This window comes from Nyctibius grandis, chromosome Z (genome assembly GCF_013368605.1).
Source record: "Nyctibius grandis isolate bNycGra1 chromosome Z, bNycGra1.pri, whole genome shotgun sequence".
Taxonomy (NCBI): domain Eukaryota; kingdom Metazoa; phylum Chordata; class Aves; order Nyctibiiformes; family Nyctibiidae; genus Nyctibius; species Nyctibius grandis.
Genome location: NC_090695.1, coordinates 7,425,061 through 7,440,650, shown reverse-complemented (window position 1 = coordinate 7,440,650; position 15,590 = coordinate 7,425,061). Strand labels below are relative to the sequence as shown.

Here is a 15,590-nt window from a genome sequence, read left to right as displayed (position 1 = left end):
TGCGTGTGCATACGTGTGTGTGCATGTGTTTGTGTATATGTGTATGTGTGTATCTATGTGCACGTGTGTATGTGTTTGTGTGTGTGCCTGTGTGTGCAGTTGTGCGTGTGTGTGCACATACGCACATGTTTCTCTGTGTGTGTGTATGCGTGTGCACATGCCCCCTCCTAGAGGCTACGGGGTGGAGGCTTTCACCTGGAAGCCGGGGGGATGCAGGGTGCTGGGGGGTGGCAGGAGGCTGGGGAGGCTCCAGGCACTGCCCCGTTATCCAACTCAGACCCTAAGCCCTTCTGCCTTCTGATGGGCGTTACACCCTGTCCCAGGGACAGTGGGGGCTAAGGGGGGATGCTGAAGGGTCTGCATGATGGGCACCCCAGTCACGCACCCTGGACCTGCCATTTATTCCCCAAGTGACCCAGTCCCTCCTCCCCTGTTGCTCTCAGGCAGTGCAGGGATGTGACCTTGGGGTCAGGTATGACCAAACTGGTTTTCCCAGACTCCTAAAAATCTTGTGCAGGGCTGTAATTACCCTCACCTTAAATCAGAGGGGAGCCCAACTCCACAGGTATGCCCAGAGCACCCAGGGGTTTCAGGCAGTGAATCACATCTCGGGGAGCAGAGCGGCACAGCGGGGATGGGGCGCGATGAACCGGGAATGGGGGAGAGGAGCAGAGATGGAGGGCAGGGGTCTGGTCCTGTTCGGGGTGGGAGGGAAGGGGGAGGAATGGGACCTCCTGTGGCCAAGATTTTTTTTAAACCTCCCATTTAGGTTTTCCCTAAACCTGCTTGTTTTTCCACAAACCTGCTCGTGTTTCCTGCAAGCACAGCCCATGAGCAGAGTGGGCTGATTTGGCTTAGGGGACAGCTCAGCCCAGTTCACTGGGAGTTCTCTGAACACCCACATTTACCTTTGGGATGGATATGTGATCTTCTATACTCTGTCTTAACATGCCTACATGCTTGCTCTTGAAGAGCTCCTGCTTGCAGTGTTCCCACAGTGCAGGAAAAAACCTGAACTGAAGGTGGCTGGGGTTCAGGGAGAAGGATTTGGACCTGGTGTGGAGATGACACACTTCAGGCTGGGTTGCTACCCCAGAGCAGAGTCCTTCTAAAGAAGGGTGGTCCCACTGGAGTCACAACATCCCTGTTTCGCGGCAGGGTGTGGAGAAGTGAATTAAACTGTCTACAGTTATGCAAAAGCCAGTCAAAGAGCTGGAAAGAGTACTAAAATTGTCTGAGTCCCAAATCTGTGACCTCCTGTTCAGGGACACGCATGGGGTGGGCTGACAACCCAAATCTGGTCAGACCTGGGGTTTAGAGTTGCTTCTGTAAAGGCATATATATGTAAAGGCATATAGGGGATATTTCTCCTGCTGCAGTAATCTGCACACAGGCTGCTGCTGGCCCAGCCCCGCTCCCCGTGCCTGTTCCAGCCCCGTGGGAGCTGGCCAAGCCGGGTCAGGCTGCCGCGGCTTTGCCTTGTGCTCTCTGCAGGTCACGTAGGCGATGTCCACCCTGATTAATCACCAAGTACCAGAGCCTGGCTCCGCGGCGTACAGGCAGCTCTGCGCTCGCCCTGTCCAGGATCTACCGGGTCGTGCTGTCTGCAGCCTGGCTGCTTTGGAAAATGAAGCTGTTTTCTGGGTGCAGGAAACAGTTCTGTCCTCACTGTCTTGAAAACATCGAGAAACTGAGGGTTATTAGAAAATCCTCATGCCAGAAGGCACATGCAGCTCTACTGCTGAGCCACTCGAGGCTCGAAAATGGAGAGGGATGACTTTCCAGACCCGGTTCAGCCTTTTTTTTTGCCAGAATCACATATATTGTGCAAACTGCAGCTTATTTTACTAAGTGTTTATTTACAGGTGGCAGCTCACAACCTTGGCATCAGCTGCTCTGAGCCCCGCTGGTGCCCTGGTTACCCACCTAACCCCAAACAGCCCCAGATTTTCCCCATATCTAAAGTATGAAGTCACACCGGACTGAAAACTGAAAATAGAGTCTGCTATGTCTATTAAAGCTTGATATACTCCATCTCCCCCTCCCCTATTATTTTAAGGTCCCTTTCAAACACAATGTTAAAAATGTAGCGCTGCTTAAATCAGGGTCCCCACGAGGCCCCGCAGGCAGGCCCTGGCCAAGGGGGTAATGCCAGCCCTGGGCAGAGTTCGTCCCGTGGGGCAAGCTGGCTTGTGGCACCCATGCACGGCCAGCCTGAACGTGAAACCACCCCGGGCTGCCCCGAGAACTGCGTTTTGGGGGCTAAAAGTTGTGAATTTGGGTTACAGCCCCCCTCGTCCCGGACAGCCAGCCGGGGCAGCTCTGGGCTCCAGCCCAGCCGAGGGAGGGGGTGGGGGGGGGGCCCAGCCGAGGGTCTGCGGGGCCTGGGGCAGGCGAGGGCACCTCAGCGGGGCGACCTTGGGGCCGTGCCCCGTGACGGGCCCGGGGGGCAGCGACCCCCGCCCCGAGAGGACGCCCCACCTCCGCACTGCCCTCGGCGCGGAGGCCGCGCTACCGTCAAGCACCCCCAACCGCCGCAAAACGCTCCGCTGCCAGCACGACCTGCCGCAAAGCGCGGAAACACCCTCCTCCGTGGGTGGGGCGTGGGCTGCGTGGGCGGGGGAGAAAGGCGGGGCGGGAAGGTGGGGCGCAGCCGGCGCGACCAATAGGAGCCTTGCGCTGGTACGCGCGGCCAATGGGGAGCGGCGCTCCGCGGGCAGCGGGCGTGAGTGGCGCTGCACGCGGCGAGCGGGGCCACGCGCGGGTGTGCGGCGGCGGCCATGGCGGTGAGGCGGCGGGGAGGGGGCCGGCAGCCCGGGGGCCCGCGGGACTCTGGGGCGAGCCGTGCTGTGTTCTCCCCGCAGGGCTCGCCGGAGGCGGCGGCGCAGGGCCGGGAGCCCCCCGCCGGGAGCGCGGCGCGGCGCGGGAAGAGGGCGGCCCAGGCCGGGGCCGCAGCCCTGCAGCCGGCGAAGCTGAGCCGGGCCGAGCTCTACAAGCCGCCGACCAGCGAGGAGCTGAGCCAGCTGAAGGAGACGGAGGATCTCTTCCACTCCAGCCTGCTCCGCCTGCAGGTCGGCCGGGGGGCCGCGCTCAGCCCCTCTGGGGGCTCGTCTGGGGGTGGGGGAATGCTGGGGAGCAGCGGGATCCCGGACCCGGGGGAGAGACCCCGGGCCGCTGGCAGGCGCCTGAGCCCTCCGGACCCTGTAAATGCGGGCAGCGGCCGCTCCTCTGCGGGAGGTGGGCACGGGGCAGGGACAGAAGGGGCAGCCTTTACAAGGCACCCAGCATATGACGGATATTTTCACCGTAATTCCTATTCCCATCCCGTGCTAGGCTCTTTGCTTCTTTACACCACTGAAATTGAACCCATGCAGCACATAACGGGTTAACCCATCCAGCACGTAACGGGTCTTACACTTCGGCCACAACAACCCCATGCAGCGCTACAGGCCGGGGGAAGAGTGGTTAGAAAGCGGCCCGGCGGAAAGAGACCTGGGGGTGCTGATCAACAGCTGGCTAAACATGAGCCAGCAGTGTGCCCAGGTGGCCAAGAAGGCCAATGGCATCCTGGCCTCTATTAGGAATAGTGTAGCCAGCCGGTCTAGGGAAGTGATCGTCCCTCTGTACTCAGCACTGGTGAGGCCGCACCTTGAATACTGTGTCCAGCTCTGGGCCCCGCACTTCAAGAAAGATGTTGAGGTGTTGGAGCGAGTCCAGAGGAGGGCGACCAAGCTGGTGAAGGGTCTGGAGGGTCTGACCTACAAGGAACGGCTGAGGGAGCTGGGGTTGTTTAGCCTGGAGAAGAGGAGGCTCAGAGGTGACCTTATTGCAGTCTACAACTAGCTGAAGGGAGGTTGTAGTGAAGTGGGAGCCGGCCTCTTCTCCCAGGGAATTAGCGATAGGACAAGAGGACACAGCCTCAAGCTTCGCCAGGGGAGGTTCAGGTTGGACATTAGGAAGCATTTCTTCTCAGAAAGGGTCATTAGACATTGGAATGGGCTGCCCAGGGAGGTGGTAGAGTCGCCATCTCTGGATGTGTTTAAGAAAAGCCTGGACATGGCACTTAGTGCCATGGTCTAGTTGACATGGTGGTGTCAGGGCAATGGTTGGACTCCATGATCCCAGAGGGCTCTTCCAAACTGATTGATTCTGTGATTCTGTAACTGCAGTATGGTCGAAGTGCAACGGTCGCATCCCTTGCTGCTGTGATTTATTGCTTATCACGGTGAGGAAGTAACATCAACATGTGCACCCGGTTCCTGTCTTAGACCAGCTTCTGGATAGGACAGGAGGGTTGGTTTATGTTGTGGGAAAGCAAACCACCTGTGTTAGGGGGAGGTCAGACTGGTGACTAGATGGCTTCTGGTGATTGTAATGTTGGTGGTTTTTATGAGGAGCCCCTTTGATCTCTTGGTTACCTGGTGATGTTGGTGGCAGGATCTTTAGGGCTGGGTTCATGGTATGAACCTGCGTGGTCGTTTCCTGCAGGGGATACTCTGTCATACAAAAACCTTTCTGATAACGATGCCTACATGAATCACACCGTTTTTTTTTTGTGGCTGGACCTCACACAGAAGCCACTGGGATGGAGCTGATTGCCATCCAGCACTTCACAGGAGATGGCAGGAGCTGTGTTATCCTTCTGCCTGTGGGCTGACTGGACTCCCAGCTCTGGTCAGGGTTTGTGGAGAGGCTCAGGTGTGTTCCCCAGCTCACCTACTGCCCTCTTCACCAGACTTGTGGCTGGTGGTGGAGGACAAGGTAAAGGGCAGGAGCAATTCCAGGGTTGCAGCTGCCTTTCATGGTCTGCTTTCCCCCTACAGATTGAAGAGCTTCTGAAGGAGGTGACATTGAAGGAGACGAAGAAGAAGAAGATTGATGCCTTTCTCCATGAAATTAACAGCCTACTGAGTGCCATCCCAGAGACCCCAGAAACTGAAGTATGTTCCAGGGGGATGGAGGAGGTGGCAAGACCCCTGTATGGAGCAGGCTCTGCTGTTGCTGTTACAGGCAGAGGTCCCTGTGGAGTATCTCCCTTAGGGACTGAAAAAATACTACCTTACTTTATGTTGGAGGGGAGAGGGGGATGCTCCGTCTTATGCCCTGGGTGCGGGTACCTGCAATTGTGTGGGGAGAGGGGTCCTGCTCTCTGCACATCTGCTTTGGTGATGCTTAGAATGTTTTGTGTGTCCTGTCTGTTCCCAGCTCACTGACCAGGCCTGGCTCCCCAAGGGCGTGAGGGTCCCGTTCCTGCAGGTGCCCTTCAGCGTGAAGGGGCGGTTCCGCTTCCTGCCACCGGCCGAGCCGAAGGTGGTGGGCAGCTACCTGCTGGGCACCTGCATTAAGCCAGAGATCAATGTGGACGTGGCAGTGACCATGCCGCGGGTGAGTCTGGCCATGCCTGCCTCCCGAGTGGCCTGGGGCCTGTCTGAGCACCATCCCCTCCTGTCCCCTTTGGCCCTTGCCCTGCTCTCTCCATTCCTGAGTGAGGTTACAGCATCTGGGCGTGCAGTGTGGTGACTCCCACGAGGAGCTGGGGAGTGCAATCTCACTGCTCACTCAATTGGAGCTTGCAGCTGCTTTGATTTTAGTTCCTGAGGAGGATCTTTCTTCTCTCTGCCTGGGCTGAACCTCTTCCACATTGCCAGGGAGACAGATGCTGTCCAGCTTTGCACCCCATTGCACTTCTTCCCCAGGTCTCAAGACTGTGTTACACGGGAGGTGATATTTGCAGGCTGTTAGCCCTCCAGAGCTCCCTCCCCTTGCTGCGCAGACTTGCTCTAACAGGGTTTTGAGGTGAAGCGATGCCCTGTTTGGCTGTGTGGCTCTGCTCTGTCTCCTGTGATCCTAGAGCCTGGTGAGCCAGCAGCAAGGTAGTGCTCCTGACTGACCTGGAGGTCCTTGGGGCTGTAACCACTTATCTGAGATAGGGCTGCCTGTGGGGCCAGGTGAAAGGGTGGGGGGTGTAGTGCCTCTGGCTGAACTGGGCTCTGCAGGCAGGTGAAGGGGGATTGCCTTGTCCCTCTCTTCCCAGGAAATCTTCCAGGACAAAGATAACCTGAACCAGCGCTACCACCGAAAGAGAGCTCTGTACCTGGCCCACATTGCCCAGCACTTCTCCAAGGAGAAGCTCTTTGGCAGCGTGAAGTTTGCCTACATGAACAGCAACCATCTCAAGCCCATCCTGCTCCTGAGGCCACAAGGTAGCGCTTGAGCCTTGCCCTGGCAGGGGCTGTGAGTGGGTACTGGCATTAGCTGGAGAGTGGTGATGGTCTCACAACAGACCCTTTAGAGAGGGGTCGGTTTGGGGCTGTCATTGCAATTAGTGATAAATTTTGGAGATTTGATGCTCCCAGTTCTCTTCTTCCTTCACACGTCCTAGTCCTCAAGGTCTCTTCCCTTGCTATGGTTCCTGATCTGCTTTCACAGCTTGGCTGGGCTCCCCAGCCTTGGCCTTGCTGGCTGGCCCACCCTGTGGGTACCTAAGGGAGTAAAGAAGACCTTACAAAAACATGTCTGTGTCTAGCACTGTCCTTCCTCTCTGCTTTCCCCACCCCTGCTCCCCACCATCCTCTTGCCTTCCAGAGGCAGCTGTGACCAGCCTCGCTGGCTCTTCTCTTGAGATGATGGGGGATGCATGGGCTGCCAGGTGCTGCTTGTTTCCACAGACCCAAGGCGATAGCGAGTTTGGATCTGGGACAGTGTGGCAAGGCCAAGGCAGGCAGGAGGGTGCTGAGGGAGCAAATGGGTACTGGACTGGCCAGCAGGGATGGAGGAAGATGGTCCTGCACAATGTGACTTTAAGGTTATTGTTGGCTCTGGGATGTGGTCATTCTGCTCTGAGATGATGTCCACTGCTGCTGAGCTTCACTGGGAAGGAGGTTTTCCTTTCCCCAAGATGGGGATGCTCCCTGTTTTCTCAGATTAGTCTCTGGGCATCTGACATCTCTTCTTCCTGCGCATCTGTCCCCTGGTGCTTACAGGCAAGGATGAGAAGATGGTCACCGTCCGACTCCATGTCTGTCCTGCCCCGGGTCTCTTCAAACCCAGCCGCTTCTATCCGAGCAAGAACAATGTCCGGACAGCCTGGTTCATGGAGCAGAGCACCCCCAAAGAAGGTAGGGCCTGGGGCTGGGGGAACACGACGCTGCTTTATTCAGCCAGAGACTGCACCCAGCGCCAGGAAGCGAGTTTGCTGCAGCCCTTTTCTGTCAACAGGAGGTTTGTGGTTGGGTCCAACGTGCTGTTGTCTCCCCACACAGGAGCCACCGAGCCCCCGACCCCGCACTACAACAACTCCATCCTCTGCGACATGGTGCTGCTGTCCCACCTACACTTCTTGTCTAGCGCAGCCACTGACTTCCCAGGCATGAAGGATGGTGTGGCCCTTCTCAAAGTCTGGCTGAACCAGCGGGAGCTCAGCAAGGTATGTCCTGTGCCAAGGGACAGGGCAGGCTCCTCTCACCTGGCTAACCTGCCTTTGGCCTGCTGTCCCTTCCTTGGGCTGGGAAGGTGGTGGCTTGGTCTTGGTGGGTGGTGTGGTGGGCTTGTGAGTGATTTGAGCTGTTAGATTTCAAGGATCTCCATCTTACCTAGTGGGTTGCAATGAGTCTGTGTGTACTGGATAGTCGTGCTGCTTTGAGATCCCTGGAATGATGTAGTGGATTTTTGGTTTAGGTTGTTTATTTTGTTGTGGTTTTGTTTTGTTTGGTTTTTTTTGGTTGTTTGTTTTTGTTTTTTTTGGTTGTTTGTTTTGGTTGTTTTTTTTTTGGAATTCATCCCATTTCCCAAAGAACTTTGAGGTGTTGCCTTCCTGCAAGAGGATCCATATCTCTGCTCATTGTACAGGGCTTTACCTCAATGTCTCCTTGGTGGGGTTGGGGCTTGGGGGCTGCCCTGCTGGTGATGACAGAGGCCAGGAGCAGTCATGCGGGGTGGGCTCTGGGGCTTGTGGTGCTTCGTTGAGCTCTTATTGACTCTGCCCTCTGTTTTCACAGGGCTTGGGGTGCTTCAGCGGCTTCTTGGTCTCAATGCTGGTTGCCTACCTGCTGATGAAACGCAAGATTGTCAAGATGATGAGTGGGTACCAGGTGCTGAGGAGCACCCTGCAGTTCCTGGGTGAGTTTCCAGGGAAAGGCTGGTGTCAACAGAGCCTCTGTACGAAGACTGAACACAGTGGGGACAAGGGAGAATTGTGGCTTTTCTCCCTCTGATGTTGAGACCTTGTGGGTGAGATGGACAGATGGGGATGAGGCAGCAGAGCAGGGCTGGATGGAGCAGCTTGGAGAGGGGTGGGTAGTGGTGGAGGCCAGCATTGCATTGTAGCACCGTTTATGTTGCAAGACCACAGTGGTATTGGCATGTAGCTGTACCACCCTCACCAGTGAGGGAGATGTGGATGGCAGCGTGACTTGTTCCTTCCTGTCTGCCCACAGCCACCACTGACCTGAGTGTGACAGGGATCAGCCTAGTGAAGGATGTGGATGCCTCCCTGGTAAGCAGCCCTCTGGAGGGGTCTCATGCCTATGTCTGGCTGTGCCGCCAGTGCTGCCTGGATAGGGATGTGCCTGTTACAGGGATGTCAGACAGCAACGAGGTGGTGGTGCCCTGTCTGTCTCTGCCGTGGCACTAAAGACTGTGTTTGCTCTTCCAGCCTGTCCTGGATGACTTCCACCAGGCGTTTGAAGTGGTCTTTGTGGATCCCTCCGGGCTGGTGAACCTCTGCGCTGATATGACCACCAGCAAGTACCACCAGGTACCGGGCAGGTTGTGATGGCATCCTGAGATGCTGTTGTCGGAGCGAGCTGAGGCAGGCAGAGGGTGGTTGGACGTCTTGGAGGAGGTCGTTGGCTTTGGGGAGGGGGCTCAGTGTTGCTTTTTAAGCTTTTAATATTCATCTCCAGCTCTGAAGCTTAGAAGTGAATTTTAAGACTTGAATGTAGCGCTGCCATACCTGTCTTGCTTGAATGACAGAGGAAAGTTGTTTTTTTCTTTGTGGGCGACTTTGGGTGAAGCCAAGCAGCTGTTGAGCAGAAATAACTGTTTTGGAGCAGAAAAAAACCCCACCTTGATGGCAGGTATATCAAGGGGAGGACTGTCTGGCCAGCAGCAACAGCTGTTGATGACTTGGCTTCATGCTGAGGACAGAAGCTGTCTGGGATCAGGGTCTGCTGGTGACCATGGAGGTAGGGTGGCCATGGTTGATGGGGGAACATTGGTGACTGCTGCTGGAGGGATTTGCTTTCCTTCTCCCCTCCTATTCATGCTCTTGCTCTGTCTTGTCTCGTTGCTCAGGTCCAGTTCGAAGCCAAGCGCTCCATGGAAATTTTGGATGATCGGATGGTAGACGGCTTTCAGGTGCTGCTCATGACTGCAAAGCCCATGCTCAGAGCCTTTGACCATGTCTTCCAGTAAGTCTCGCTGTGCTGGTGGAGTAATGCTGAGGAGGCTGTTCAGAGAGGAGTGGGCTGCTTCTGGCTTTGGACTGGGGTGGGCTCAGACCTGCCTGGTGGGAGGTGGCCTTGTTAGCTCTGAGATAGACACTGGTGCCTCTTGCATTTGGCCATTCCTCTTTTACTGTCTAGACAGCCTCCCAAGAGGAGGGCAATGATTTTTGCCTTTGGGAATGATGACTGTCCCAAGGAACCGCATCTCCATCTCAGCCATCCTGAGATGCCAGAGTGCAGTGCTGCTTCTTGTAGCCCTGGTCTTGGGCCACCACCATCAGCTCCCCAGTTTATCCGTCCTCTAGCATATCTCTCTCAGAAAGGATTTGGTGGCAGAGGTGGGTGACCAGCTTCTCTCCTTCTCCTGTAGCCTGAAGCATGTCTCCAAGCTGCAGGGTGCCTGCAAGAAGATGCAGCTGCTGAACGAGCTGATGGATCGGGGTGGGAACTACGTGGCTGCGGCCCTTCCCTTCATTGTCTCACTGCTGGCCCGTGGGCTGGCCGGGAGAGCACTGCTCGTGACTCACTCCTTGCCCCAGATCCCCGAGGTAATGCAGCTCGGCAATGACACTGCATCCTTCACGGCATGTGGGGTCTTGTGTGTCCCTCGTGGCACTGCTGGGCACGGGGAAGGGGTCTTTGCTCGCTGAGGAAGGGGGCAGGCCTGTCCCCTTTGTGGGGAATACAGGACCTGAGGCCCTGCACTGTGGTGTGAGGTGCAGCTGGGAGGTTTGGTCTGGGCAGAATTCGTGGCCCAGCAATGGGGCAGGGTGAAGACAGCTGGTTTTCTCATTGGGGAGACCTATTAAATGAAGCTTTCCCTGTCTGTACTTGTCCAGGCACCCAAGAGCATGTAGCAGGAGGTTCATCTAGTGGCCTGATATTCCGGCAGCCACTGCTCCAGCAACCTCGTTTCTCCCTTGTGCTTCATGTTCCCCATTTTCCCGCAGTGGCCGATTGATGCTGAGCCCCCAAAACACAAGGATGTCGGGTCCCTGACGTTTGGACTCCTGTTTGTCCCCGAGTTTGCTACCAGCACGCTGGAGAAGGGACCGCAGGCCGATTGCCCTGAGGTGAGGGGAGCCCTGCTTGTGCCGAGGGGAGCAGAGCAGAGCGGTGTTGTGCTGTGGTTGTTGGTCGCTGCAGGGCTGGCTGGTGGTTGTGGGAATGGTTTGGCCGGCCCCAGTGGTGACCTGTGTCCCTGGCCTGGCTTGGTCAATGTTCCCCCACAGGCCCTGGACTTCCGGACCTTCTGGGGGGAGAAATCAGAGCTGCGGCGGTTCCAGGATGGCAGCATCTGCGAGGCGGTGGTGTGGGAGGCTGACACCGCCTGCCGGAAACGCCTCATACCTGAGCAGATCGTCAGGCACCTGCTGAAGCTGTAAGTTGTACCGAGCAGCAGCCGAGGCTGGCAGACCTGCCGCTGTGTGGGGTCACTGCCTTTCTCCTGGCTTGCGCCACCTCCCTGGTAACTCGATTGTCAGCTTTGTGCTTTGGGGGATGTTGTGGGTTGTTTTGGTTTTGTGAAATCTGGAAGTAATTTCAGTTGTGGTCCTGATGCTGCAAGCTGCTTCCCAAGAGCAGGTGGGGAGGGCAAGCAGGTGGTGCTGTAGGTTCTGGCAGTGCTAAGGGCAAGGAGGCAGCATGGTCCTGCCTTTACATGCAGATGGGATGTTGGGACACTCACTGGCAGTGCTGGAAGAGAAGCGTCTGGACCTTGCAGGTTATTTCATGAAATCCTCTGTGACCTTGTAGTGTTTCAAGGCTGGGTCTCCCGACAGCATTGGAAAGCCTCCTTGTAGCAGTTTAAACCTTCTGCCAAAAACGAGACCCTCTTGCACAGAGCAAAGAGGTTGCCTGGGCCTCTTTATCCTGAAGCAAGGAGGGGTCTTGTGAGGAAAGGCTGCACATCGGTGGCTTTGGCTTTCGATCCTGTGAAGCTGAACGAGTTCTTGTGCTGCTTTGGGTGGATAACTTGGGCATGGGAGGGACACACAGAGATTGGTCTCCTCACCATGACCTTCCTGTATGGAGGGATTTCTTGGTTTTGGACTGACCCTTGCCTGTGAACACAGCATGCAGCATCAGGATGGATGGGTTGATGTGTCATAGCTCTGGTGCTCTGTTGTCTTCTTCCATGTAGCCACATGGATATTCCTGAATCCTCCATCTGCTACACTGGAGCCCTGCTGGAGTCTGTGATCAGGACTGGGCAAGAGGTACAGTTGTTCCCCCAGCAGGGCTGTGAGTTTCTCAGGGAAGGGAGGTATGGGAAGGGCTAAGGGGGTGGTCATTTTAGCTTTGTGGCCCAGAGGCAGCTAGGTGGTTCCCAAGAGGAGGAAGCGAGGGTAAGGAAAATGCCTGCCTGTGGGCGCTTGGATAGGTAGCATGGTGTTCTGCTTGGATCTGCTGAGCCTTTCCTGCCAACCAAGGCATAGCTGCTGAAGTCCTCTTGCTCTGGTAGCCCGCACACCCCATTTTCTCCTGCAAGCATCCTACTGGCCTCCTCTTTCTGCTTGTGTCCACATTGACTGAGGATATATCACTGTCCCACGGTGCTACTCCATCTGCACCTTTCAGGTCCCGTGTCCTTCAGGACTTGGGCCAGAGACTCCTGTGCCTTCATCCCGTAGGCCCACATGGGAAGCCCAGAAGGATCTTTCCTGTCATTCTGCAAAGTGCTAAGTAGTGCCCACCGAGCCCTCCCTAGTGTTGCAGCTGAATGTGCATCTGAAACAAAGAAAAAGATGCATCTTGGAGGCTGGGAAATGTCCCCCTCCCTACTTCTGCTCTCCAACTTGGGAAATTAAAGCTTGGAGATGAGCCACGAGCACTTTGGCACCACTTTGCTGGTCTTTGGTAAGACCAGCTTTTTATCTGGTGTTTGGATGGAGGAAGAAATAGTTTCCTTTCCCCTTTTTAAAAGCAAAGGGGACCAAATCTGACAGAAGGTCTCCTGTGCCAGGACCAGTTGTGGTCTGGGCAGAGTTGCATGTCAGATTTGGGATGAGGCGCTGGTTTTCATGGCCTGCTGTGTGGTGAGACATCAAAATCTGTGTGTGCTGTGTCCCTGCAAGCTAGCCTGGGGTGAGCAGGGTGGATAAACCCCACACTGAGAGGGGTGCGCTTTCCTGGAGCTGGAGAGGCGTTTAGGTGTCTGATTGTTGCCAGTCCTCGACGAACGAAGGAGAAACTCGCTCTTGTGCGCAGGGCAGCGGGTAGGGCTGTCTGCTCCTCCAGCTGCTTGTTTGCAGGCAGCGTGGGGAGTCTGCGGTGGTGGAGGGAAGATGGATGGTGCAGCCAGCTCTAGAGACAGGCAGGACCGGGGTTTGTCGTTCGTGGCGCACCCCGCAGAGGGTGCTGCTGCTCTGCCCGAAAGCCCAGGCTGGCCAGATGCGTGCTGCTCGACTGAGCCGCATCTGAGCTGAGTGGTTTGGTGTTGGTGATGTCTCCTTCTCCTTCTGGCTCCTCTGCTGTGCTTTGGGAAGGTGGAAGCAGTGAGGGCAGCAGCAATTCTCCTTTTGGTGCTTCTCATCCGTCCTCCCCAGGGCTCCTGCGATGCTCTGGATATTTTCTGTCTTTGCTTTTGCTGTGCTTCACAGCTCTGCCTTGGCTAAGGATGTAGTCAGAGCAGTCTTCTGTTAACTGCCGTCTCTGTTGGCATCGTGGTAACCGTCAGGGAGGCAGTAGCAGAGCTCTCACCTTGCCAGCGTGTGATCTCTTTACCCTCCAATCACTCTTAGCTTCTCCCTTCCTAGGGAGAATGCTGGCAGTACAGCTCTTGGTGCTGCCTTAGTGTCTTGCACAGGAAAGAATTTCACTTGCTGCTTGAAACGCCACCTCTAGAATGCCTGTGGATGCTGGGGAGCTGCAGACAGTCTTTCCCTTGGCTTCCCTCTCTCTCTTACCTCCCCATTTCGCTCAGTGCTCTTGCCAGAAGCTGCTCCCTAGGGTGGCAGTCCTGGCTCCTCGGAGCTTGGCTGCGGTGCCAACCTGAGAGGGAGGCGAGGTGGGTGTCTGAGCAGGAGTGGGAGAGGTGAACAGAGAGTCTCCTTGTGTGTCTGCAGGCATCAGGGACAGGCGAAGAGGCCATGGTCAGCGTCGTCTGCTCCTACGATGACCTGAGCCGCAAGCTGTGGAACCTGAAGGAGCTGCCACTGACAGTGACAGCTGTGCAGGGTGTCCATCCAGCCCTCCGGTACACGGACGTGAGTGTCCCTGGGCACAGCCTGTGCGTGGGGGTCTGCAAGGAGATGGGGGGAGGCCCTGGGCTGAGGAGGGACAGAGAGAATTAGTCACTCTCTGCTTTTGTGGCTCCTGAGAGCTCTTGGGGTGATGCAGTGCCTCTTCTTTGCTGTCCCATCCCTGGGGCTGGCTGTGCACAAGTTGGTCAAGCCCTCCATGCCAGAGGGGCTTTGCGGGAGTGGGAGGTTTGGGGTGAGGGGATGTGCAGTGCCGTGGGGTTTCTGCTCCGTGTTCTCAGTCCTGGCTGGCTGTTCTCTCCCAGGTCTTCCCTCCCATTCCCATGAAGCCGATTTATTCCTTCCATACCCTAATCAGGACCAAGCACTTGCTGCTTCCCTCGGAGGAGAAGCCCTGCCCGGCCTACATAGCCCCTTTGAAGAGTAAGTGGGGAGAGATGTGAGTGGGAGATGATTTGGTGGGGGGAAGTGGAGGCACGTGGCAGTGCTGGCTCTGTTACTGCTGCTTTGGTGTGCTGTAGGCAGGAGCAGAGCCCTGGCTCCTCCTGCTGTAACCTCTAGTCCCAGCCACCCCCATCCAACACCTCGTTTCTGCGTGGGGCTCACTGGCCTCCTGCTGTCCCTTTGTCCCCAGTCATCTGCCACATGGAAGGCAGTGGCCAGTGGCCACAGGACAAAGAAGCCATCAAGCGCATCAAGGCGGCTTTCCACCTCCAGCTGGCTGAGCTCCTCCAGCAGCAGCACCAGCTGGTTTGCAGACCTGCAGTCACTCACACCGACGTGTACAAGGTAGGGGGGTGACAGGGACCTTCTACAGACCTGACTTGTTACCAAGGAGGCAAGCAGGGGGGCTGTGGCAGTGGTCCCACTGGACAAAACCAGGATTTGAATGATGGGCCTGGGAAAGAGGCTGCGCTGATGCCAGGATGCTGCTATTGTGTCCCTGAGGTGCAGCGTAGCACACCAGCCTGCTTGTGTTACCACCAAGCCTGACTTAACCTTCTGCTCCATCTCAGGACGGCTATGTTTTCCGTCTCCAAGTAGCCTACCACCGGGAGCCCCTGATCTTGAAGGAAGTGGTCACCCCAGAAGGGATGCTGAAGTACCAGGACACAGAGGAGTCTCGGCAGCTGGAGCTGGAGACCTTGCATCTGCCCTATCTAACCAGCTCCCTGCACGGGTAGGCGAGGCAGGGGACATGACTGGAAGCTAGCGTGGAAGTGCCCTTGGGTGATGGAGGGGGATGGTGGGAGAGAAGCTCACTGTGGGAAGTGGCCCTTCAGCCCACCTTGTGAGAGGCGCTGTGGGAGGATGGAGGGACAAATGTGGGTGGGGGTGGCACTGGTTGTCCCTGTTTTCACATCCAAGGTCACTGGCATGGGGAGACAAGTACCAAAGAGCAGCATGGTTAGGAGCGTGTGGCAGCATTTCTCCTTTGTTGCCCCAAAATCTCAACCCCCACAAATAGTGTCCTGTGCTTGTGATGCTGCCACATGTTCCTGGCAGATTTTTGCCCCTCACTTCTCTCCTGCCAAATGCCAAAAGCACGTTTTGTGGGTTGATCAGTTGCTTGTCTCCCTCCTCGCAGGCTTCAGCAGCAGCACCCTGTCTTTGGCAGCACTTGCCGGCTGGCCAAGCGCTGGGTCAGCGCCCAGCTCCTGAGCGACAACATCTCTGAGGAGTGTGTGGACCTCCTCGTGGCGTTTCTCTTCCTCCACCCGGCCCCCTTCACACCGCCCAGGTGAGGATGGGGGGCCCAGGCTTGTCTGATAGGGCTTTAGTGCCTTTTTCCTGAGATGGAGGAGGGATGGGATGCTGCTAGGGCAGGAGATGCTGGGAGGGTGCACAGCAGTGAGTGTGAGGCCCCTGTGCTGCCAGAATGCTGTCCCAAGCCCTGTTGGGTGCAGATTGCCAGAGGGGATGGAGGTGCTTGGGGCTGCAG

General features: G+C 56.5%; 1 protein-coding gene across 1 annotated transcript in view; it reads left to right on the top strand.

Moving 5' to 3' along the window:
• The first annotated feature begins 2,780 nt into the window (after window positions 1-2,780).
• NOL6 (nucleolar protein 6) overlaps window positions 2,781-15,590 on the top strand; it is a 29,290-nt gene continuing 16,480 nt past the window's right edge. Inside the window, exons 1-20 of the mRNA XM_068422103.1 lie at window positions 2,781-2,786; window positions 2,865-3,071; window positions 4,824-4,940; window positions 5,206-5,385; window positions 6,035-6,203; window positions 6,984-7,118; window positions 7,263-7,426; window positions 7,998-8,118; window positions 8,436-8,494; window positions 8,654-8,755; window positions 9,295-9,410; window positions 9,817-9,994; window positions 10,397-10,519; window positions 10,679-10,827; window positions 11,590-11,665; window positions 13,514-13,654; window positions 13,954-14,071; window positions 14,283-14,437; window positions 14,665-14,828; window positions 15,237-15,389. Of these exons, the coding sequence (XP_068278204.1) occupies window positions 2,781-2,786; window positions 2,865-3,071; window positions 4,824-4,940; window positions 5,206-5,385; window positions 6,035-6,203; window positions 6,984-7,118; window positions 7,263-7,426; window positions 7,998-8,118; window positions 8,436-8,494; window positions 8,654-8,755; window positions 9,295-9,410; window positions 9,817-9,994; window positions 10,397-10,519; window positions 10,679-10,827; window positions 11,590-11,665; window positions 13,514-13,654; window positions 13,954-14,071; window positions 14,283-14,437; window positions 14,665-14,828; window positions 15,237-15,389 (2,633 nt within the window). The remainder of the gene's footprint in view (window positions 2,787-2,864; window positions 3,072-4,823; window positions 4,941-5,205; window positions 5,386-6,034; window positions 6,204-6,983; window positions 7,119-7,262; window positions 7,427-7,997; window positions 8,119-8,435; window positions 8,495-8,653; window positions 8,756-9,294; window positions 9,411-9,816; window positions 9,995-10,396; window positions 10,520-10,678; window positions 10,828-11,589; window positions 11,666-13,513; window positions 13,655-13,953; window positions 14,072-14,282; window positions 14,438-14,664; window positions 14,829-15,236; window positions 15,390-15,590) is intronic.